The sequence below is a fragment of the Telopea speciosissima genome, chromosome 3 (assembly GCF_018873765.1).
Source record: "Telopea speciosissima isolate NSW1024214 ecotype Mountain lineage chromosome 3, Tspe_v1, whole genome shotgun sequence".
In the NCBI taxonomy this organism is placed as follows: domain Eukaryota; kingdom Viridiplantae; phylum Streptophyta; class Magnoliopsida; order Proteales; family Proteaceae; genus Telopea; species Telopea speciosissima.
The window spans coordinates 31,469,798-31,492,868 of NC_057918.1; the positions used below are offsets into that span (position 1 = coordinate 31,469,798).

A 23,071-nucleotide genomic window follows, 5' to 3' on the forward strand; every position below is an offset into this window, starting at 1 on the left:
TCGTGATTCCTACGTGATAGAACAAGAGATGCTCCAGCGTGTTCAAGCGAGCCTGGAAGATTGAAATCAACACCTTCTGCGTGCTCTTCACGCGTAATGGAAGCTATGATGATGAACCCATCTCTGCTGTTCGTCTTTGCGGTGCGTGAATTTAAAGTTTTAGGGAATAAGAGTCTCGAGGAGGAGGAGGCGGCGACAAGGGCGGCGGTGGAGAAGGAGGCGCACGTGGTGGTGGTGGTGGTGGTGGTGGTGGTGGTGGCGGTGGAGGAGGAAAGAAATGAGTGTTTTAAGGTTGAAGATGATGAAAAGGGTGTCATTGTAATTCAACTTGTGGTGTTTTAGAACAAGGGTAATATTGTCTTTTCAAATCATTAACTTACAGCAAACTAACACCGTCAGCCATAAGGGGTCAAAATGTAAGGTGGAAAAATCAAGGGGAGGAACGTGTAATTAGGGCAAAGTACAGGGGAGGCATATGTAATTTACCCAAAATTTTATGTTTTACTAGATCCCAGGAAGAAGAGAGAAAGGGGGAAAGTTGGAAATGATGAGAGGATAAAACAGAGTAACTCACAGCTTTGTATAATAAAGCGGAATCGTGGCGGAACCTTCAGCTTATGTTATTCCAACTACATCATCCCTTGCAAAAGATAGATTTTTTCTTAAAATAAAATACAAATCCTCCCACCTCACCTCGGTGTAGCTCTCTCACAATCATAATTCATAAACCTCCTGGGTAAGAGGTAAGCATCTGGTTCGCCTCCTCAGTATCATTTCCGTATAATATTCAAGTTCATCATCTTTTTCTCTTTCTCTCGTTCCCATTTCCCATTTCGTCTGTGTTTCTGACATTTTCTTCTTCTTATTTGGTTTGAAGAGTTTTAATTTCATTAATTCCACTTTGACGTTGAGCTTCTAATTCGCAACGGTGAATTGGTGATCCAAACACTAAATCCAAATAGTGTGTGATTAAACTTCTTTTTAGTGATTTTTCCCTAGATCTTTTTGGCACTTCTTTCTCATACGTGATTGTTGTTTATCCGAACTACTAATTTTACTCGTCTTCAGTGTTATATGGATTTATTTCTATTTCATGTTCACGTTCTTGAAAAAGCAATTCTTGCTTTACAGTCGAAGTCGAAGTGGGATCAGTGAACAATGTTTTTCCTCATTTTATTCATTTATTTGCAGAAATTGGAAATTGATCATTCTGGAGTAATATGGCTTCGATTACGTCTTTTCTGCCAACCATGGCATTGGGAGTCAATCATCTGGAGAACCTGACAGTATATAGATCACTGTGTTCTAAAAGAAAGCCTTTTCACTTCAAAATTTCTTCTCACAAGTTTACTCAGCCCGGGAATTCAGACTTGTGGCAAGATTCCACTACTTGGTTTCCACTTTTTGGGGAACTCAGAGCGCTTGCTGCAAGCCCCGGTAAGAAGATGGTTTCTAACGGATATGTGGGCAGGGGCACCTTCAAGAATAAAACATACATGAGGTTGGATTCTTGTTTGGTTGTTCCTCCACCTGAGGGAAAGAAACCTTGTGGGATTATCAAATTCTTGGGCGGGGCTTTTATTGGGGCAGTTCCTGAAGTTACATATAGGTAAGGAGCTAAGTTTGAATGTGCAAAAATTATTTGTTATATACTTATAAACGATGAAATTCCCCCTCCCCCTCTTTTTTTGTTTTTGTTTTTGGGAGTGGAAAAATAAAATATTACATTAATATATAGGAAAGCATGTATAGGAAATTACATCCTAAGATAAGTAAGCCCTTTCAAAAAGAAAAAAAAATCTAGGGCTTCTATTTATACCAATGGATGACTAGTCAACCTAATTATATAAACTATTCTTCATAAATTTTTTGGTGTTTTGATAGTTTACTCCAAGTTTTACATTTCACTCTTGGAATAACCATTGGTTTCCAAAGGAGTCAAATCAAAGGAGTTATTGTGTTACCTTTCTAATTTTGCCATAATTCACCCCGCTGCTATCTTAATTGAGGATATTTTATTATTTGAACTATGTACTTATCTCTTTGATTTGTTCTTTTGCAGCCATCTGATTGACCTTTTGGCAAAAGAAGGCTTCCTTATTATCTCTGTGCCATACAATGTGACATTTGATCATGCCCAAGCTGCCCGGGAGGTATATACGAGGTTCAATGCCTGCTTGGATATGATCTTAACATCTGGATTGCCTGATGCTAATCTAAAACCCAGTGAGCTTATTTCACTACCATTCTATTCTGTTGGTCATAGGTGAGTTCATAGTTTCACTTTCTGTGCCTTTGAAATTTATCTTCATGATAATGAAGTTGTTTATGTTCATTTTATCATTTATGATGTTTCAGTACTCGGTTTGCAAGTCATTCCATGTGCTCGAAGAAATGATATAGTTTTTTTCCCTTTTCAGTTGTGTGCTTGGCTGTGGTTTGATATCTTACCCAACTTGCCATGCAAGAAGGTTTTTCTTGCACTTAGATAACGGCATGAAGAAAGCGTTGGGGGGTGTTGGGGGTGAGAGGATGTTCCATTTGTGGAACTTATACCATGTTGAAAAGAATATCTGGCATGTCTTTATCCTCCCAGCTATCCCAACTTCTGTGCTTTCAGTTGCTTGAACCATGCAGATTGCCCTTCCATGATTACACCTTCCTGCCTATGGTTTTGAAAGACAGTTTTGTGCCTACTGTTCAAGATGGTATCCTTATGTGGTCGACGTTGAAGGTGTAGTTTTCAGATAAAAGATTTCTACTTGAAATCTGTTGTCAATGGTGAAACTTCCATAAATAACTTTTAAAAGTTATAGTAATTGATGCAAATACTTCTATAGTAATTTCTGTTTCTGATTTTTCACATGGATTTTATACTGTTAGAGTGTGTGTATCGGTTGGAGGTCCATGGGCACCCATGGACCTCTGTACAGTGGGATGGTCTGTTCATCTAAGTAGTTTAGAGTTTCCTATTGTAATTAGATTTCAGTTTCCTATTATGATTAGACTTTAGGATTAGCTATCTTAAGAAGTTTATTTCCGTTATGCAAATCATTACAGATTAGTATGAATATAATGTGCTGGCGGTAGATCATTCTATTCTATTGCACATTCCCTTTTCTCCCATCTCTCGACTTCTCCATCTTCTTCCTCTCCTCTCTTCTTCTCTGTCTGGTTTCTTAAGTTCTGAATCCATTACATATACATTGCATAATAACATGCATATGGTAATGCATTTACATGTATTTTAAAGTGAAAGCATTGCTTTGGCAAATGCCAAGATAAAATATTTAGTATTAATGTTTTTTGTCTTATAAGACTATTATGGTGAGCGGAGAATTTGATTTTGTACTGAACATTTGCACATTTTATCAGACATCTAATGGAAAGAAGTGAAGTTATAAGTGCAAACCACTAGGCCTATTAATATTTAAATGTTCAAATTCTATACACCCTGTAAAATGCCCCTTCTCTGTGATCTTTTTGTAATCACCATACAGTTCATGTGCATTGCATTATTGGAATGCACTGTCTTCAGATTATTGTCTACTTTGCATATTAACCAATGGTGATGTTTTTGTCATATTCTTGAACTTCTTCACATTCATATGAAGCCCATCATCTGCATTTTAAACCTACATGAAGCATATGCATGTATTTTAAAGTGAAAACATTGCTTTGGCAAATGCCAAGATAAAATATTAAGTTTTAATGTTTTATATGTAATAAGACTATTATGGTGAATGGAGAATTATATTTTGTACTGAACAATTTTACATTTTATCAGACATCTATTGGAAAGCAGTGAAGTTATAAGTGCAAACCACAAGGCCTATTAATATTTGAATGTTCAAATTCTTTACACCCTATAAAATGCCCCTTCCTGTGATCCTTTTGTAGTGTCACCATACAGTTCATGTACAATGCATTTTTGGATTGCACTGTCTTCAGATTATTGTCTATGTTGCATATGGACCAACGGTGGTGTTGTTGAACTTCTTCTTCTTCACATTCATATGAAGCCCATTGTCTGCATTTTAAACCTGCATGAGGTCATGTAGGTGTGCACTAGATATTGACGTAGTACTGCATAAAAGTGTAATTTCAGGAGTCTATCTTCTACAATAGCAGGCCATTCAATTTGAAGGTGAATGTTGACAGTCAGAATGCATTTTTTTTTGGGGGTGATTAGCATGTCCAAATTCATCCTTGAGTCATCCTCATCTTGCTATTTGCTTCTTTCCATTTATTAGAAATTAAAAATGAAGCCCTGATCTAGAGTGTTGTGGATGAGTCCAACTCCTACCTATATTCCAGCCATGTGGAGGATGTTGTGGCTGATCCAGACCATCAACCAGGTAGCACATGTTGACCAAAGAAAAGAGAAAAAAGGTAGCACATGTTTTGTTCTTGTGTAGACTTCAGCTTTGTGGTCCTCCATGGATAGGGTTTTGCTCCTTGCAACAAAAGCTGTTAAAAATTCAAATTTCTCTTTTCCAAGTTCCAAAAGGCTTAAGAATAGTAGGCTTTCTTTTGCTACGGGGAAAAGTGCTGTTGGGCTGAAAGTAGAGGATGTCATGAACATAAGATGGAGCCTCTGCTGTGTAGAAGATTACCTTGCCTCGATTTTTCAGCTAGGTTGCAGCTTGAAAGTTCTCCAAAGAAGTATTCTGAGGCTCTAGGTTCTAATTTATTTATTCGAAGAATGCCCTTAATATCCATGTAATGCCACTCTCTGGCCTTTTCAAGACTCAGTTTGATGAGATCTATTACTTATAGAAATAAAATATTTCAAGTGTTCTTTGTTCACCTATCTTTCGATTGGGGGGGGGGGGGGCGTTGTTCTGAAGATTCCCAACCTTCTTTTCTTTGTTCTTTGGGTGAGCTACCTGCCTTATGAGATACTACTTGTAACATTGCACAAATAAAAATAGAGAGTTCAAGAGTACATTGGCATGCACTTGCAAAACATGTGCCTCTTTAACTTCTCTGTATGCATAATACTACATTATTTATTATGCTGGCTGACCAAAAAGCACCAACTGTTTCTCATCTTATTGAAACTTAGATGTGCTTCATTTATAATCCTGAGCCATTTCCTTGTTTGAATTTGCAGCAATGGTGCTCTACTCCAATTGCTCACTGGAAGCTATTTCTCTGAGAAGATACCAAAGGTTTGGTTTTTCTCTTCATTCCTGGTTCTCAAAAATTACTGTTGGTGGACCATGTAGATGAGCTTTATAAGAAGGAAACATGCCTTACAAATTAGCTTGTGGAAACCAGAATGTCGATAACAAGAGTTTTGTGGAAAGAAGGGCAAAAGTTTCCTTCACCAGCCATTGAGTTAAGCTTCTCTATATGACCCACCTTTTTTAGCCACATGGTATGTTGGGTAGGGCCCTATTTTATGGACAGGTAGACCTGAAGGTCCCCTGCTCACATGTCAAGTTTCAGCCAAAACAGAATTCACCAAGTGGGAAAATCCATGGCTACCAAGAGGGTGCAGACTAAGACTGGGGTTATGGAGAGGGTACATACCAATCCATGGTGAGGGGTGTAAGGTTGAATTTGGATATGAAATTTGACACGTGGCTCATCCAGATATTGCCCTAAACAATCCAATGGTTGGAATTGCCACGTGGCAGAATTAAGTGCATCATGAAGAGAAGCTTGTCTGTGCTGGACCATATAGAGGACATTATACCAAACAAAAATGCAACATTTTGAAGTTTGATTTACTTTAAAATGTGGGGAATGTGACAAGGAAATTTTACACTTATCTTCTGGAAGGCTAATGCCGTAATCTCATTCAACAACAAACCAGCAGCAGAGGCAGTACCATACTTTGAGCAGGTAATTTTTTTTCTATACATTCTGGATTACTTTATGTTCAACTATATCCCAACAACTCAACTGAGCCTTTTCTCGACTGAATGGGGCTGTCTTTACAATTCCTGTTTTGCTGTTCCACTATATGAGTTTTTTGTGTTAAAATTTTAATTTATCATCTGATCAGTAATAGGGGAGCCTGAAAAAAGATCAAGAACATTATGTGCAACGCCTTCATACAAAATTGCCAACTGATTGTCTAAAAGTTTCAGCCGTTAACCCAATTACCAGACAGAAGGTCAAATGTTGAACTACACTGTCTGAACTGTAATGATACTCAATTCCTTATGTACCTTTGGTGCACAGGACCGAAGGAGTAGTAGAACCAAAGTCCTATCCACTTCCAATTCAGATTGTCAATACTCAAGTATTAGCTTTTTCATCGATTTCTAAATATTATTGACTATATTTTGTTTGTAGATATTCATTTTGCACATCTTCTGCGAGTGCCTTGTGTTTTCCCCTGGTCAAACAGCTTCAATCCTAGTCACTGCCATTTCAAACCGTCGATACATAACATTAGGTTTCTCTATTTCTAAATTCTCGAATGTAACAAAAGAAGAAAAACGTGCCTATATATCTTTCTTGAAATTCATTTGGAGTTGGGACATCTTTTCTGAATGCCTTAAATTTTTATTTTCTTGGTTCTCCATAGTCATGTTGGATTTTCTGAAGTATTTTTTTTAAACAATACAAATTACTTCAGATGCTCTAATATGTGTATTCTAATTCTATTGTGCAGTTTGGCCCACTACTTAGTCAGATGATGCCTATTATGGAAGCCTCTCCCGTATATTCAATGGCTAGAAGTGCTTCAGGTATTTTATTGAACCCTATCCATGCTTTTATTTGTATATTCCACTCATATAATTTCTACTTATATACGTGTTAGTTTTCTGCTATTTAGATACATTGTTTTTAAATAGCCTTATCAGTATTCTCTTCATAAAGAAGATCCTCAGTGCAATTTACAGTGGCCAGCAACTCTAACAAACACCTGAAGACCAACATGTCTGCGGAAAGAAACTTGTCTTGCAGTCATCCTTTTGGGGCCTCCCTGATTGTTCCTTGCAGTTCTTTCTTGTGCTCTTTTTCTTCCCACATTAACTACCACAACATCGTCCTTGCATAAAACAGGACTTTCCTTCTTTTTCCCTTTTGGGGGTGGGAACGAATAGAAAAGCTGGTTAATTTCATTGTTAGAGTTGAAGATGGATTCTGACAACTTTGACATATTGGATGGTTATATACGAAATGACATCACAAGATATGCTTAATATGTATTACTTTATTTTCATAGGAGATGCATGGAAGTCATTATTTGATGCAGCTGGAGCAATGATACAAGAGTATGATGAAGAAGTCATGGTGTCTTTAAATAAATTTGTTGATCAAGTGCCCTCAGTCATGAATCAGGTCATGCTGTAACTGCAATCATCTTTTTAGAGCCATCAGAAAACATATATCTGGTAGTGCATCCATGGCTGTTCTACCAGATACCATAGTTTACATCCTTGAATCCAGCCTGTTTATTTTTTGGAATACCTTTTGGATATGATGCAGCTCAAAGTTAAGTGACAGTGATTTGAGAGTAGGAGCCATCCAGTCATCACTTTCTTTTGTACAGGCAATAAATGTATCTACAAAAATGTTCAATGATTGGATGGTTACAATGTACCTATTGGAGATGGTTCATTGGTCATTTAGTTGGGTCACCCAGATTGATGATAACATGCACTAATTGATGCAAGGAAGTGTGGTCTGTGTCTGTAGTCCAGTACTACCCACCACATTATTTCCACCTAATTTTTTTAGCATATCATCTTTTATTTCCACCTTATTTTTTTTTTGGGCATATCATCTTCAGGTCACCCAGGGGATATCAGAGTTCAAGCCTACACCCTCTGAGAACCGTGATTGTGTTAAGAATTTATACAATGTTCCTCACACTTTACTGGTACTGCACAACCTAGTAAAGACCCTAAGACTTACCATCCTTTTCCTCAAATTACTGTATTAATATGTTGGAATCACATTTGACTTCCAGGTGCAATTCAACTTGGATGCTATTGATGAAACTGATCTACTTGAAGAGATATTGAAGCCTCGTGTGGAGTCTATAGGGGGAACATTGGAAAAGGTATCGTTGTCTGGGAATCATCTCACACCTTGCATACAGGTATGAACATTCACACCTTGTTGATCTAGATTTATGTCCACAGAAATATCTAAATATTTATACAATTCCTGTTTCCAGAATTCCACCTATTCTTGACTATAACCTTGTGCAATGTAGGTTCACACTTCACATTACTCAGGATGATGAATTTTTTGGGTCAAATGTGCAGTGGTTCTTTAGCTTACTGTTTTTTTTAGTCAGTTCTGTTGGTTGTCAGAAACTGTGTGCATTGTAAGGGTGTCAACTCATACCGCATACCATATGCCAACACCGAAACTGTACCGGTTATACTGTACCGAATAAATTCGGTATGGTATTGGTATGAGATACATGTACTGAATCGGTATTTGGTACGGTATTGGTATGGACAAAACGGTAAAAATGAACCATACTGTACCGAATACCTGTCCTGAATAGATATGGTATAGTATCGGTATGAAATACCTGTACCGATCGGTATTCGGTACAGTATCGGTATGAGGTAAATGTACAATTTACCATACCGGTAACGTACCCATTGACACCTCTACCAAAAAAAAAAACCGTACGCATTGACACCCTTAGTACTGCAATGTAGGTTCACACTTCACATTACTCAGGATGATGAACTTTTTGGGTCAAATGTGCAGTGATTCTTTAGTGTACTTTTTTTTTTTTTGGTCAGCCCTGTTGGTTGTCATAAACTGAAATTATTACTTTTTTCACTAGATAAATAGTAACTTCACTGAATTTTTTTTAAAAAATAGTAAAATAAATATCATGGCTTCAGATGTTGATGATTTAAGTAAAATATAGGAATACTAAGATATCTCTAGATGTACAGAAACACTGAAAATTTAATAATGTTATCTAATTTTGTCCTAAAGTGAATAATGAATGTTATTTGATCCTTGAATTTTGACATTTGAGCAGGAGACCTTGGGGTCTACCTGCCCACAAAATTCTAGCATTATCGAAGTGTTATCCGTGATGATATATTGAGCACTGAAATTTTCTGAAATACCAGCCCATGGTCTCTGATGTTTCCAAAAGCTTCACTCATTTTTCTAATCCTTTAGAGGTCTTCTAACACTTCTAGTGATTTCATAATCCTTTCCACTGGTGATTAAATGCTGGTTATCAATCCGTTGCACTTATTTATAAGCACTGATATCAACTTTAATACTTGCACATATTCTAATGTTAGATACATTTAGATATCCCTCTAAAAAAGTGTCCACCTTGTAGATTTACCTGTAGGCTATAGCCATGGATAGTGTTAATAGGAGAGAAAAAGATTCTGCTAGGAATTAGAAGCATTCAACATTTTCAAAAACATTTGTGGGAGGTATTTATAATTATTGTTTTTTTTTCCTGAATAATAGGAGATAAATTGATTTGTAGGTTAGTAGGCAAATCTGCATTTCGGCCTTAGACTTTAGGTACTCACAAGTCCTACAAATTTGAAGTGGCTTTGAAGTCCAATCTTCTATTTTGTCATTTATATTTCTTGGTTTTAAACCAAAGAACTGCTCATGTGCTTTACTCTAACAAACAGTGTCAATCTTTTGTTATATAGGATTTGAGATGGGAAGTGGGTTCCGTTTACACCCCAGCAGATGCTATTGCTCAGGGTTTGAAAGCCCTTTCACTGAATGACACTAGAATGCTTGCCAAAACAATTGCAAACTGGTTCAAAAGCCTTGATGGGCAATGAAATTACAAGCTACCTACCGTTCTGCTTAAGTTTGACTGGTACCATTTGCAATCTTGTGCATAGGGTTTTTCTTAGTATACAAGTGCGGGAGGTCAAGCTATATCCCATGGATTGTATACAATACAGAACCCAGGGTTAAGCCTTGCAGCTGCAATGAAAGAAGGAAAGTTTTCAAGTATTTATGCTCCTTTTGTTAAGGCCAGATGATTCAACACTAAATTTTCATATTGAATCACAAGATTTTCTCTCAGGGATCTGCTTCCAAATCTTAAAGAGAGTACTGTGCTACTGGGTCGGTAGAAGTTATGGATTAAATCCATGATGACTATGATCTCTGTATTGATAGAAGGCATAGTTGTCACAGCATATAGGTGACCCAAGGCGTTGGAGAGGGCCCAAAATCAAGGCGACCAGGGCGCCCTAGGCGACGCCTTGACAACTATGCCAAAAGGTATTACTATGGTGGGAGAGACCATACTGATCCATGATCTTTCTTGATCCCTTTTGGAGTTAAAAACATGCACAAATTTTTTATTTTACTCCCCCTATATCATGCATGAATTTTATAGATACTACTTCGAAATTATGTTTCACTCAATTGGCACCAAAACGAATTATAATCCTAAATTTATTTGTGTAAAAATTATTGTTATTTTTATTATTATCTGATTCGGCATGGAAGGAGCTACTAAAATCATATTATGGATAATCTGGGTATAAATTAAGATTTATTCTGACGATTAAATTAGAAGATTTTTTTTTAGTGAAAAAAAAGAGTTCTATTCAGATAACTGGCATGAGTTACACAAGGTTTGGTAGATTAGAAGATTTAACATACTTGGCACGACGAGAGTAAAGAAGCTGGAATTCCAGAAGTAAGCTCGTCCACCACCGTCTGCCCAAGGCCCCAAGAAGAAAGCTAGCGATAGCAAAAAAACCTACATTTCTATCTACAATTTTACATTGAAAGAACAGAAGCAAGGAAGCTTTTCTCTTCCCTTTCCTAATTTAATGGCATCAACAAGAAGACCAGCCGGAGGCCGTCTGTACTTGCTTATCTCCTCTGGCTGTGCTGTGTTCTCTTCTCAGGAAATGGCAACCTCGACGGTCTTGGGTTTGGGTGGTGGGGGCAGTTTCTCCACTATCACAGTCAGGACACCATTCTCACATTTGGCTGAGATGGCAGAGACGTTTGAATTCTCAGGGAGACGGAATTTCCTCAAGAACTTAGGGGAAGCTCTCCGCTCCAACTTTATGTACTTGCATCCTTCCTCCTCTCCATCCTCACGCTTTCTCTTCCCATTACTTCGGATCACCAGTGTTCGCTCATCCTCCACCGTGACCTGTACACATCATCATCGTGAGACATCAGACCAACAATTGCAGCAAGGGAGATTATTGATTCTGACTTTCTGGGTGTTTTAACTCTACCTGAATATCGGTTTTGGACAGACCAGGGACATCCATGTAAAATATATACTCCTTAGGGCTATCAAGGATGTCCACAGGAATGCTCGTCATGCCTTTCGAGTCAGACCGATCTGAAAACATCAATTTCTCGATATTCTCTGGGAAATTGAACAAATGGTTCATGGCTGAAGCCAAGTTCCCATTGATATCTGCCATTGGGTTCATCGTGACTGCCTGAATCGATGTGTGGGGCTATACTCAGAAGAACAAATTCCTGAAGCCAAAAAGCTAAGCGATGAAGCAGAACCAGTTAGCTAAAACGAGAAACTGAAGAGAGGAAAGATTTGAGAGAAGCTACCCAACTGCAACCTAAAGCCGGTCTGGGATCTGCTACGAACTTCTTTGATAGCTATTAGATATGTCGAGCCAAAGAATCCAATCCAATCGCCGAGCCAATGGATGGGAGCGAGGGATTTAAAACGGAAAAGGGAAAGTTCGAGAGTGAGAGAGAGGATTTAGTCTGTCGGGTTCCTGGTCTTGCCGGAACCATCCAGAAAATTCCGGGCTTGCTTTCCCAAGTTTTATTACACGTGGCAGCATAGTGAAGATCTATCTGATCAGCGATTACTAAGGTTCCACGTGGTGGTCATCTACGCGTTGTAGAATTCAGATGCGCTGGACCTTTTGTTTTATTATCTGCTCTCCCTCAATCTCGCTCTCCATGAATCCACATGGAGATGGTGGCATATATCGTTGCTTGGGCCGCGTTTGTTTGTAGAATGAAACTACGATAAAAGAAGTATGCTTCTGCTACTGCCTGCTTCCTTTGTTAGTAAAATTCTCTCTTAGGAAGTTACGATACGTATACCCCTCTGGAAAATTATCGTCTCCATTTATCTGTCCCTTCATTTCTTCCATTACATCTACTAGGGGGAGTGGATTTCACCTGGGCAGTATGTTTGGGCGGGGGTAGAGTGATCATTTTCACCCCTATTAAAAATGAAGGGCCAGATAAATGGAGACGATAAAACCGATCTGTAAATTTGTTGTGTCATCAGTGTTCAGATAATGCGGAAAGCTCAGCAGCAAGTACTAATAAAAAATCCGAAGTTAGAGTTTGTTGGATAGAAATGTGAAATGGACAAAACACCATGTGCTAGTAGATTGACAGCCGAAAAAAAGAAAACATGTGCTAGTAGATAAGCATGCCTGATTTATCAAAAAAAAAGAAAAAGATAAGCATGCCTGCATGTCCGATGGCATTTGGTCATTAAAGTCCTCTTCAATTCCCTAAAAATGCAGTGTGTTGCAGTTTGGGATTGAGAACTCGACAAATGGAAGATGCTAAATTTAACAGGTGCCGAATTTGATTGACCTAGTTTTTTTCTTTTTTGCTCAACCTCGACACCATTGGATTTAACATCTTTCATGGGTCGAGTTCAATACCATGGAAACTGCACTTTTTTTAAGGGATGGATTTTGCTTTTTTTACATTTCCAACTTCCGATTAACTAAGGCTAGGTGTTAAATATGATAGATAGGAAAAATTGACCGTTCAGGTGCAGGTTCAAGTTCAAGGGAGACCTATTAATTAGTCTAGCGGATGGATCATGAAGGAAAATTTTCTCTCCTCCAATTCATTGTCTCCTTCAATTCTTCCAATTCCTCACATGGGGGCGAAAATGATCATCCTATACCTGTCCAAAAACACTGCCCAAGGTGAGGTCTACTCCCCCCTATTAAATGAATTGAAGATGCCCACAAATTGGGTGATAATTATTCTACATATTAGCCCTATCTATATATCTATCTATGACCTAGACAATTTTTAGGTGATATATTGGCTGCTGCTGATAAACCTAAGAAGCACATGGCCCCAAACCTTTGCAAATCTTACGTTACTGATCTTTCCCTTGACCACATGCTTCGACAGTTCGTTCATTCATTCAAACTGAGCATTAATGTGAGGGAGAGAGAGAGAGAGAGAGAGAGAGAGATTCTAAATCAATCCAAACATCTATTATAAAGGTGTAGATTAGATTACTACTTAATATGTCCTCAGTCCTCACCTCACCTGCGATGATTAGATTGTGTAATTAATTCTAGGAGGCAATCATCGAATAGCGTCTCCATCCTTTCCTTTCCTATCCTTTCAAAAGAAACATCGAAAAAACAATGACAAAGCCATAAAGGATAACCAAGGGAGAAGAACCTAACAAAAGAAACCAAAATAACAATCAAAAGAGGGACAGAGTAAAAAAAGCACCGCGGGGGAGGGGGGAGGGGGGAGGGGAGGCTAAAAGATGATACAACAAAACTAGGGGGAGGGAGAAATAAGAGGAAGATCTCATTAGTAGGATAGATGCCTATTTTCACTACTGTCGGGGCACACAACACATTTGAGAATAATTTTATTTTTAATCTCAAAATTAATGAGGTCTCAAATTTACTACAGAACGCAAAGAAGAAGACCATCCTTTATTTCTTTTCCATCAGGTGTGATGAATCATAATAATAAAATAAGCTTACGAAGATTGTCACTGAGGCTATCGAAGGCAAAGCTTGTGCAATCGGGGTAGGTTTGGTCCAGACGATGAATCGAGGTTTTCGTAACCTGGTGGTGGAATCCGACTACGAGGCTTTGATTAAGATCTTACTAAACTCATCTGATCAGGCTCCTCCTTCTTTGATCTCTGGATTGACTTTTGATATTTGTTTGTTAGCTTCATCTTTCGAATACTGTTGTTTTTCTTTTATTCTTAAGAAGTTAAATGGCTTAGCCCACTCCCTAGCTCGGAAGGCACTCTCTTTGGCAGGTAAGATTGAGTGGCCAATTTCCAGTCCTTGACTTTAGGATTGTTGTAATTCGGAAGCTTTGAACTCCTCTTGCCTTTTTAAATAATTTTATCTCTTACCAAAAAAATAATAATTTATCACTAAGAGTTTTGCCATTAAAAGTTTTCAAGATCCCTCAACATTTTTTGTCAAAAGAAAAGATAATTCTAGGGACAGACCAGCATTTTCTAAGGAGCAAGAGAAGAAAAATGATCCACACTTCCAAAAGAGAATCCATACAATTTTAGCTTCTCATAAATAATAAAGGAATATGGGCAAATTATAAGATAGAAGAATTGAACTATTTCTACCCCTACATGACAAAAAATAGTCTCTTAATGTAGAAATTAGGATACTCTTACAGGTTTAGTGTCATTGATAACTATGGTTACAAAAAGCAAAACCCAAAAATTGAAGTGCCACAGTCCATGGTGGGCCCCATATGCTATGATACTATCCGCTTTGACTAAGGTTCATCGCATGGAGCTTTGAAATACATCATATCATGTGAAGGTTGGCCATCACTTATATGGACATTCCATTGTCTAAGCACAATCGACGTGAGACTAAATTCCGTGATACAACAATAATAAATAGATTAATAAATTAAACTTGAATTGAAATGTTAGCATCTTGAGAACTCTACTACCTCTCTTGTCTATTATTTCTTTTGGAGAACATTTAAAAAAGATATCTCTCTCTCCCATGTTGAATGGTGATCACTTAATTTATCTTAATATTTACGCCGCACCTTTCTTTTGGATTATATATGATAATACTATATTTTCCTAATGGGTAGGTGGCCTCCAATTTAGTGCAACATTGTTGCATTTTATTAGTAAATATATGTATGGGTTGATGTTCTTTGTGCCGTAGCACAACCTACACCCAGACCCATGGGCCTGTTCATTTTATTCATTAAGAATTGAAGACAATAACTTAAAAAGCTACAAAAAAAAATAGAAATGTTGGTAAGCTGGTATCTCTATCTCTATATCGATCTCTTAGTTTATTGGTGATGGATTCAAAATCTCAAATTAAACAAACCCTATAATTCTAAATATTTTCTATTCTAATTCTGTCTTTTTTGTTGTAGTTGCATCTGAGTCCATGTGGGGAGATACATGGACATATGTTACAAATTAATTTCTTGCAAATGATTCCAAGTGTTGCCCATATAGCAGTATATCAACAATGCCATGTGTTCTTCCTCAATTCTTTTTTTCAAAATATAAGCAATGGTTGTTGGTTTTAAAATTAAAGGGCACACTTTATTATGACCAGATCCTATGATTAATTAATTATAATATATGATTTGGGAGTACTAATTTAATGGATCAATTAATATATTTTTAAACAGTTTATATTGTATGAAATCTTTTTCCTTATATATCCTTAGTTTGAAGAGTCATGACTCATGATAGAATAAATTAATTAAGGGAAAAAGTTTTCTGTCCACTACGCCAGCACTCCCATGAGTCTATCTCTCTCCTCCCCATGTAAAAAGACATCTCTGCCTCCTTGTTTTAAGGAGGAGAGAGCACTCCCGTGCAGAAAACTACTTCCCATTAATTAATTAGTTCCTCAACCTTTAGGAATATTGCATGGGGTAGTGACTGGTTATGATTGTCGGCTAGCATAGAAAAGTAACCTCTTATGTCTTACTTATTATATTTTTTTTTGTCGAAAGTAATATAAATCCAAGAAATGGTATCAACTAGATAAAAACTTTGAGACATAACTTCTAGTTGCACATGTCTGTCCCTTTCAATTAACTTTCCCTTTTGAGTTTTTTTTTTTTTTTTTAAAAAAAAAAAAAATTAAATTCCCACCCATGAACCCCGTGAAAGTCCAAAATACCTTTCTTTGATCGATGTTGGGATTCAGGTAGACCTTATCCTTTAAAACTAGCCAGTAAGGAGAGGATGAAGGTAGGCCTAATGTGGAATCATTGCTTTTATGTGGAATTCCAACACTGTCTCCCTCTCCACTGGGAATACACATGGGAGTTGCAATCTTTCTTGGAGGATTAACTTTTAAAAGCTAGCGTTTTAAAGAAGGGTGTCCGAGTCCTTTGAGTCTTTACACCGGATTACTCACATCTAATGTGGATTTGTTGCTTTCACGTGGAACCCTAAATTGTGGGGGGTGAGGAAGACCAAAGAGGTTGGGGTTGTAAGGGAGGGGAAAGTGATAGCAAGAGAGGGAGAGGGTGTTGAAGGGAGTGTGGATCATGTCCTTGTACAAGTACCGTCTAAGGCCCTCCAGAGCCAGACACATGGAATCCACTGTGAGACCCACATGAGGAGTAGATTCTATGTGACTGGCCTTGGAGAGCCTTGAGCGATACTTGTATAAGGACATAATCCGGTCTTTATTGTAGGTGGGGGAATAGGGATGGTTTTTCTTTTTGGCAAAGAAAAAGAAAAAGTAGATCCCACTATCACTAAAAAAATAGGAAAAATGCAAGATAAGCGGGGTGGCTTACCCAGGCTTTACCCGTCTCTCAAATTGTGATCTTCTACTGTCAGGCAGCCGTGTGCCTCACACAAGTAGAAGTAAAATGACTATCCCACATACCCACTGTTGAATCGTTATCACCTCCAATTCCCTCCAATCCCTCACATAGGAGCAGAAATGGCCACCTTACCCACTACCCGAACGCACTGCCCAAGGTGGGGTAGGGTGGTCATTTCTGCTCCTATGTGAGGGATTGGAGGGAATTGGAGCGGACAGCAAATTGGAGGTGATATCGAGCATCCAACCCGGGTGGAGTCCATGCCCTACTTGTGTGAGGCCGCACATCGGCCGCACCGCTACCCCGCATAAGAGGATCCAAATTGCTGTTTCTCTCCCATGATCCCATCCCATCACATATGAAAATGACCCATGCCCCCCTTTAATTGGCTACAGTTGTTAGCTTACCTGGAGCCTGGCGGCTTACCCAACCATCTCCCAAAAAGAAAAAGTTGGCTAAGCTAAGCCCAAACTGCAAACCAAGCGCGCTGCTGGTTTTGGAATCAAAATTCCCCGCTGTTATCTAACGGGGCACGAGGGACCCCCCACGTGTATCCCCACCGCAAAAATAAATAAACTTTCTTTCTCCCATGCGTTCCGTCCTCCTTTATATACGAACTTTCTCCGCTCTTTCTCAGCCGCAAACACCTCTCTCTCTCTCTCTCTCTCGAGTTGAGTTTCTCTGACTTCCTGAGAAAGCAGTCCAGAAGCTCGCTCTATCAGCTCGCTCTATCTACGAGTTCAGTAGATCAGCTCTTGTTGCTTGGAGTAACCCTAACTTCCAAACAACGAAAAGCCAACCAAATTCCCCAATCGGCAATGGCGAAAGGCGGGAAGCTAACGAAGCTGAAATCCGTGTTAAAGAAATGGAATTCGATGAACAAGTTCGGTCGTAACAACAGCAGCTCCATCTCCGCCGCAAACCCCTCCGATTACGACGAAGTTTCCATGGCTATGACTGAGACCGTCAGCGCGGACGGCAGAAAGGTTCAGGGAGGATTTCAGCCAGTGTACGTCGGAAAGTCTCGGCGGCGGTACCTAATAAGTTCCGACGTCATTGATCACCCTCTGTTCCGTGAGTTGGTGGAGAAATCAGAGGGTTCGGATTCGATGACGGTAGGGTGTGAAGTAGTTTTGTTCGAACACATGCTATGGATGCTGGAGAACGCAGAGCCACAGCCGGAATCGTTGAACGAGCTCGTCGAATTCTACGCTTGCTGAATTAATTGCTGCTCATCGTCTCATGGTGATCTTCCCATCAGATTATTTTATTCTCTAATTTCCCAATATTGTATGATAAAGAGAGATAAAATTTTCCACTTGTAAATTTCTAATTTCTCCGGTTTAATTTTAAAAAAATGATTAGTAGTTTTTCACGGGTTCGAGTTTGGAAACAGCCTCTTTATGAAAGCAGGAAATCCCGCAGTCCTCATGCACTGGGTATGCCCTTCTAATCTAAGACGACACAATAAGTAATGTGAACTCCTGTATATAATGCCACCAGAAACGCGATTCCAAGCTGCCACACATACATTATCACAAATAGGTTGTGGGCAACTTGAGTGAGTCTGTATTTTGGAGTTTTTTTTTTCTCACTCTTTTGTTTTATTGGGGCCGGCAGGGGGTGGGGACCGGCCGTGAGGTTTGGGGGCTTGGGTGGGTTGGTTGCAGAATCTTCAATAGGGGAGCCTAGCTACCAAGAAAATGTAGTAAGAAATATTATTATTAGATTAGATGCTTTGAGATCCAATTAAACAGCTCATGATCTGTGTTAGATGCTTTGAGATCCAATTAAACATCTCATGATCTGTGTTTCAAACCATTTCGAATGAAAATATATCCATTGGTATCTTTTGATCATATATATGATCTCATTAATATTAATTACTGTTTCTAGCTTGGTGAGTGCATTCTTTTTTGTTAGTTTGATCCGGTGAGTAGTAGTAGACTGAGCCATCTGTTGAGGTGATCATCATCATCATTATCACAAGCATAGCTATGCACTTTCTTTTTTAATCAAAATCCTAACCTTTCCCTTTCTCTTATATTAGGTTTTCATCTTAAAACCAATTGATTCAAAGTAGGATGACCTCTTTTGACTCTTATATTTGATTGTCGCAGGTCTTCTTATGGGCTCCGTCTTCGTGGGTGGAGCAGGGTCCATCATTGACGGATCGCCTAACGTACCCGCTGTGACACCATATTAAGTTTTAATCTTAAAACAGATTAAAACTGATTAGTTCAAAGTGGGGTGATCTCTTGTGGCTCTTATACTTTATCGTGCATGATTATATATCTATAATCAAATGTGTACTATAATCAGATTCTATCATCCATGTTTCTTGCATCATGATATGACATATTCTTCCCCCGGGATAGTGGAGCTTATCCCCTCGGTATTTTATAGTTACAGAGCAAGTTCATGTGGAGTGTTACTGTATGGAATGCATTAAGAAAGCCAAAGAAAAATACTTGATACTCCCCTAGTAGTCAATCACTGGTCCAGTGAGATAGTCGGAATACCCACAACTGATGTGGAATTACGACCTCAATACCCTATAAGCAAGTTTATATCACCATAGAAGGCAACAAAATGAAGTCATGTAAATTAATAATAAATAATTGTGAAACTAATTAAAGTAAGAAGAATTATCAACAAAATGGGCCGAAGAAAGAAAGGGAGGAGAGCAAAGTGTGGCTTTTTGACCGAAGAAAGGGTAGGGGAGCATGCATGAATGTCTCTAATGGGCAGGAATAGAAGAACCCATCCCATGTGGGAGTGGGCCGAGAGAAGACATTTGGGACACAATAGAGGTCCCCCAGTCCGACCGATGGGTGGGGATTAAAGGAATTAAGAACGAGGGGCAAGGGACAAAAATACAAAAAAAAACCCTCTCATCAAAATTTAAAATATTGTAGATGGGAACAAGGGAGAAGGGATAATGGAAGGAATTGAGGAAGAAATCCAAATAGTAATGGGTTTGCAGCTGCAGCTTTTAATTCGGCAGCCCATGGTATGTGGTCAGTGAGTGAGTGAGTCAGACGTGGATGATGGGATCACATATGACTCCTTCTAGCTAGTCAAAGCCAAACTTGTTTTGTCTTTGTCCATAAAAGACATGAAGGAGGGTGAGAGGGAGAGAGATAGAGAGAGAAGCCCACTGGATTGAGATTGAGTGGTAGGAGGCTTAGATAGATAATATATTAATGGAGAAGTTGGGATCTCAGATCAGAATTCAGGGGAGGACTACTCGATCGATCTCCTCTAGTCAGACAATCACATGTCATGTTTGTTTGATTAAGTAATTGTTTGAGACGAGGACAAGCCCTCGTGAAGCGTATCACGGCATGATCACCTGGTCTTCTGCTCTCTCTCTCTCTCTCTGAAAGAAAGAAAGAAAGAAAGAAAGAGAAGGGACGCATGGGCTCATCTAATGGCTGTATCGCATTCAAAATGGAACATATAAAATAAACTTTCTTTATTGATGAATAAAGACTACACAAGTCAGGACAGCGACCGATGCTATCGTAATAACTACCTGGGAGACTTGATCCAAACATACATATACTGTGGGCAGCAAATACATAGATTTGTAGTTCTTCTATTTTAAGTTTTAACTTTTTTGTTTCCCCCCAAGAGCAAGGTTTTAAAACTAAGAATAGGGAACAAAATCGGTCAGAGAGGATTCCGATCAGATTCGGATCTAAATCGGTTTAAGAATCAGTTATGTAAGCTATTTTATGGTGAAAATCAAATTAGTTCAAGAATTAAGAATCGGTCTGATTCAAGATGGTTTATAAAGAAAATGACTAAGAATCGGTCAATCTGATTTCGATTCAGAAAGTAACGATTAGAAATGATGGAAAACAATTCACCGATCCGATTCTCCATTCTTAAAACCATGTTCAAGAGAGGTGTATACATCAGATCTCAGCCCGTGGGCCAGATTGTCTTGGGACGGGACGGCTTGGAAAAAATTTTGTTGCGAAATGTTCCAGTAACAAGGCTGGCAGCCAAGGAAATAGAATAATTAACTTTCTCTTTGGATTCATAAATACCCTCCTAGATTTAGTATTTTGTAAAATACCCTTTAAGATCCCATTTCTTTGACTACCAGCTTTGTAGCACGAATATTCCAACTATAGGTGTAGCAGCAAAATTTCGTTCGAATGGCTTAGGGATGAAGCTTTTGAGGTTTTCGCCCATTCTAGTTTGACCCCAATTTTTATATATGTGCATGTGATTAAGATACCAACCTCATATATAATACAATCACAATTCGCAAAAAGTATTGTGTTTTATTCCTCCCAACCCTAAAAAAAGAGAATTTTACAGAGTTCCTGTATTACATGGGGGTATCGATAGGGACCATGAGCGACTTGCAAGTTTTTATGAAGATCAAAATGCATATCACTAATATATGCATATATGTGCTGTGATGGTAAAGCCTATGGTTATGACCATACAACAAGGCAGGGTCCTAGTCACCCTTAAAATCCACATTTTAGGACAGGCCAGGTCAGGCTGGAGGCTGGACCAAGATGAGCCCACGCAAGGTTTTTTTTTTTTTTGATAAAGTTTTTTGGGTGTGTGCGTGGAAGAAAAATATGCATTAATTAAAAAGGAAGACTAGAAGATTGTTTGTGAAAATGCCCTTCAAAGTCCTAACTTTTAACTGCTAGATTATGAACTATGAAAATTATATGTCTATACTTTATCCATCTTTCTTTTTTATTTGTTTGGTAGAAAGAAGCTTTACTGATAAATATGTGATGAGCCAAGAGTTTCATTAGAACATATATAGTCTATGAAGCCAAGGAGAGGAAGCAGGTCAATCTGTCATACACATGATAGACATGGCCCTTCTTGCCAGGGTGTCTGCTATACAATTCAAACCCCTTGGAATACATCTGAAAGAAATTGAAGCAAAAGAATTACAGAGAAGTTTTGTATCATTGAGAACAACTGTTGCCTCCAGAGGGGGGGATAATTGATTAGCCCCTTGAAGAAAGATGATTCCCAAGCCTCCCGAACTACTATGCTGCGGTAGGGCTGCATCACAGTTAACCTTTATGGACCCTGATGGTGGTGGTGACCATGATCTTAGAGCCGTTGTTGATAATATGTCGCTGCTACACAGGGTATTACATCTTGGGTTCGCACCGTTATATTCAAGATATGCCTTCTCTGCCACAATGATTACCTCCGGCCTGGGGGCTCCAGTCTTTTGTATTGAACACCATATCATTTCGAGCACACCATAGATACCAGCATATGAACGATGCACGAGCCAAGCATTCACGTCCCAACTTCTTATCATTCCGTATAGCATGGAATCCCAGCTTTGCAACCAACCAGAAAGAGTGGGTTCTAGATCGGTGGGAGGAGAGTACGATAAGGTACTCCCAAACCATACAACCTTTGCAAATTGGTAGCCAAAAAGGATATGATCTGCACCTGCGGCAAGATGGGTCTAGTGGGATTTGCCTTCTATGAAGCCCATCACCAGAGGCGATTCCTCCTGCACAAACCCGCCATAAGAAAGACTTCACTTTAGGCAAAGTATCGATAGCCCAAATCCTATTCCATACCGGTATCCGGCACAGAGTCCCAACAATGCGTGTGAGAAGAGGAAGCCTCCACAATGGTAGAACTCTGAAGTTGATTAGATAACATATTATATGCCAATTTCACAGTAAAAACACCCCTCTTAGAAGCACCCCAAACCAACTTACCCTCGTGCGGGAAGATGCTAAGTTGTATTAGTTTAATTCCAGCCGCATCCACATGATTGAACAATTGTTGGATCAAATCCATTCTCTAGGCCCAGTTAAGAGGGTTGATCAATTGTGCCACATATTTGATAGTGCAGCCTGGCGGTCGCGGGCTTTGAATCTTGAAGTTTGGTAATATGGGAACCCAATTATCCAGCCATATGTGGTTTGTGTGATTATACTTTCATAAAAAAAAATAAAAAAAAATAAAATTATCCAGCCATATATCAATGTGTTCTCCATTGCCTACCTGCCATAACAAGTCCTTTTGAAGAGCTTTCCTACCTTCCAAGATACTTTGCCACCACTCTATCCATCTTCTTAATACAACCAGATATCGATATCTTTAAAAAAACATTCAATATGAAATAGAAGACTAAAGAACTCTCAAGGTTAGACATGATTCTACGGTTTTTTTTGAAACGGTATCGAATTGATCCTCTCGCAGTATAAGATGTTCGAAACAATATCTCAATACGAGTTTAAGGTTACCTCTTTAGTACCACAAGTAAAACACCTCCAACGATTCACAACACTTGAACACTGAACTCGCAAAGGTAAGAATCAATCTCTCATTCAATTCTTTGATGGAGAAGAACGTAGCAAAATCCTTCCTTTAACAATCACAACCACCAACTCTTAGAGGGATAGAGAGAATAAGAGGAGAGAGAGTCACAATTTTAGGAGAAACACTTTTTCTCAAAATCTATGAGCTAATTATTAATTGTATACACTTTCTCCTCTTTAAGGCTATATTTATAGCCAAATCC

General features: G+C 38.8%; 3 protein-coding genes across 4 annotated transcripts; 2 read left to right on the top strand and 1 right to left on the bottom strand.

The window, feature by feature from the left end:
- The first annotated feature begins 681 nt into the window (after nt 1-681).
- On the top strand, nt 682-9,827 carry LOC122655722. Its single transcript, XM_043850018.1, has 10 exons — nt 682-743; nt 1,192-1,609; nt 2,063-2,266; nt 5,117-5,174; nt 5,791-5,853; nt 6,632-6,707; nt 7,190-7,305; nt 7,757-7,846; nt 7,937-8,068; nt 9,627-9,827. The coding sequence occupies exons 2-10, from the start codon at nt 1,221-1,223 to the stop codon at nt 9,762-9,764; spliced, it is 1,266 nt and encodes a 421-aa protein (XP_043705953.1). The 5' UTR covers nt 682-743; nt 1,192-1,220; the 3' UTR covers nt 9,765-9,827.
- A 986-nt stretch (nt 9,828-10,813) lies between these two features.
- Nucleotides 10,814-11,434, bottom strand: LOC122655723 (17.4 kDa class III heat shock protein). 2 transcript variants are annotated; one of them, XM_043850020.1, is made up of 2 exons: nt 11,193-11,434; nt 10,814-11,104 (listed from the first exon to the last, which is right to left on the bottom strand). In XM_043850020.1, the coding sequence occupies exons 1-2, from the start codon at nt 11,397-11,399 to the stop codon at nt 10,850-10,852; spliced, it is 462 nt and encodes a 153-aa protein (XP_043705955.1). In that variant the 5' UTR covers nt 11,400-11,434; the 3' UTR covers nt 10,814-10,849. The 2 variants fall into 2 exon arrangements, with proteins under 2 accessions (XP_043705955.1, XP_043705954.1); XM_043850019.1 differs by having other exon boundaries at nt 10,814-11,107; nt 11,196-11,431.
- A 5,874-nt stretch (nt 11,435-17,308) lies between these two features.
- LOC122656561 (auxin-responsive protein SAUR76-like) lies at nt 17,309-17,754 on the top strand. Its single transcript, XM_043851140.1, has 2 exons — nt 17,309-17,468; nt 17,514-17,754. The coding sequence occupies exons 1-2, from the start codon at nt 17,346-17,348 to the stop codon at nt 17,745-17,747; spliced, it is 357 nt and encodes a 118-aa protein (XP_043707075.1). The 5' UTR covers nt 17,309-17,345; the 3' UTR covers nt 17,748-17,754.
- Nucleotides 17,755-23,071: the final 5,317 nt, after the last annotated feature.

Coding starts and splice junctions, on each gene's coding strand:
- LOC122655723 (XM_043850020.1), bottom strand. CDS start 11,399: ATGAACCCAATGGCAGATATCAATGGGAACTTGGCTTCAGCCATGAAC. Junction 11,105..11,192: donor CCAAAACCGATATTCAGGTA/GAGTTAAAACAC, acceptor TGTGTACAGGTC/ACGGTGGAGGATGAGCGAAC.
- LOC122656561 (XM_043851140.1), top strand. CDS start 17,346: ATGGCGAAAGGCGGGAAGCTAACGAAGCTGAAATCCGTGTTAAAGAAA. Junction 17,469..17,513: donor ACCCCTCCGATTACGACGAA/GTTTCCATGGCT, acceptor GACGGCAGAAAG/GTTCAGGGAGGATTTCAGCC.
- LOC122655722 (XM_043850018.1), top strand. CDS start 1,221: ATGGCTTCGATTACGTCTTTTCTGCCAACCATGGCATTGGGAGTCAAT. Junction 6,708..7,189: donor AATGGCTAGAAGTGCTTCAG/GTATTTTATTGA, acceptor TTATTTTCATAG/GAGATGCATGGAAGTCATTA. Junction 8,069..9,626: donor ATCTCACACCTTGCATACAG/GTATGAACATTC, acceptor TTTGTTATATAG/GATTTGAGATGGGAAGTGGG.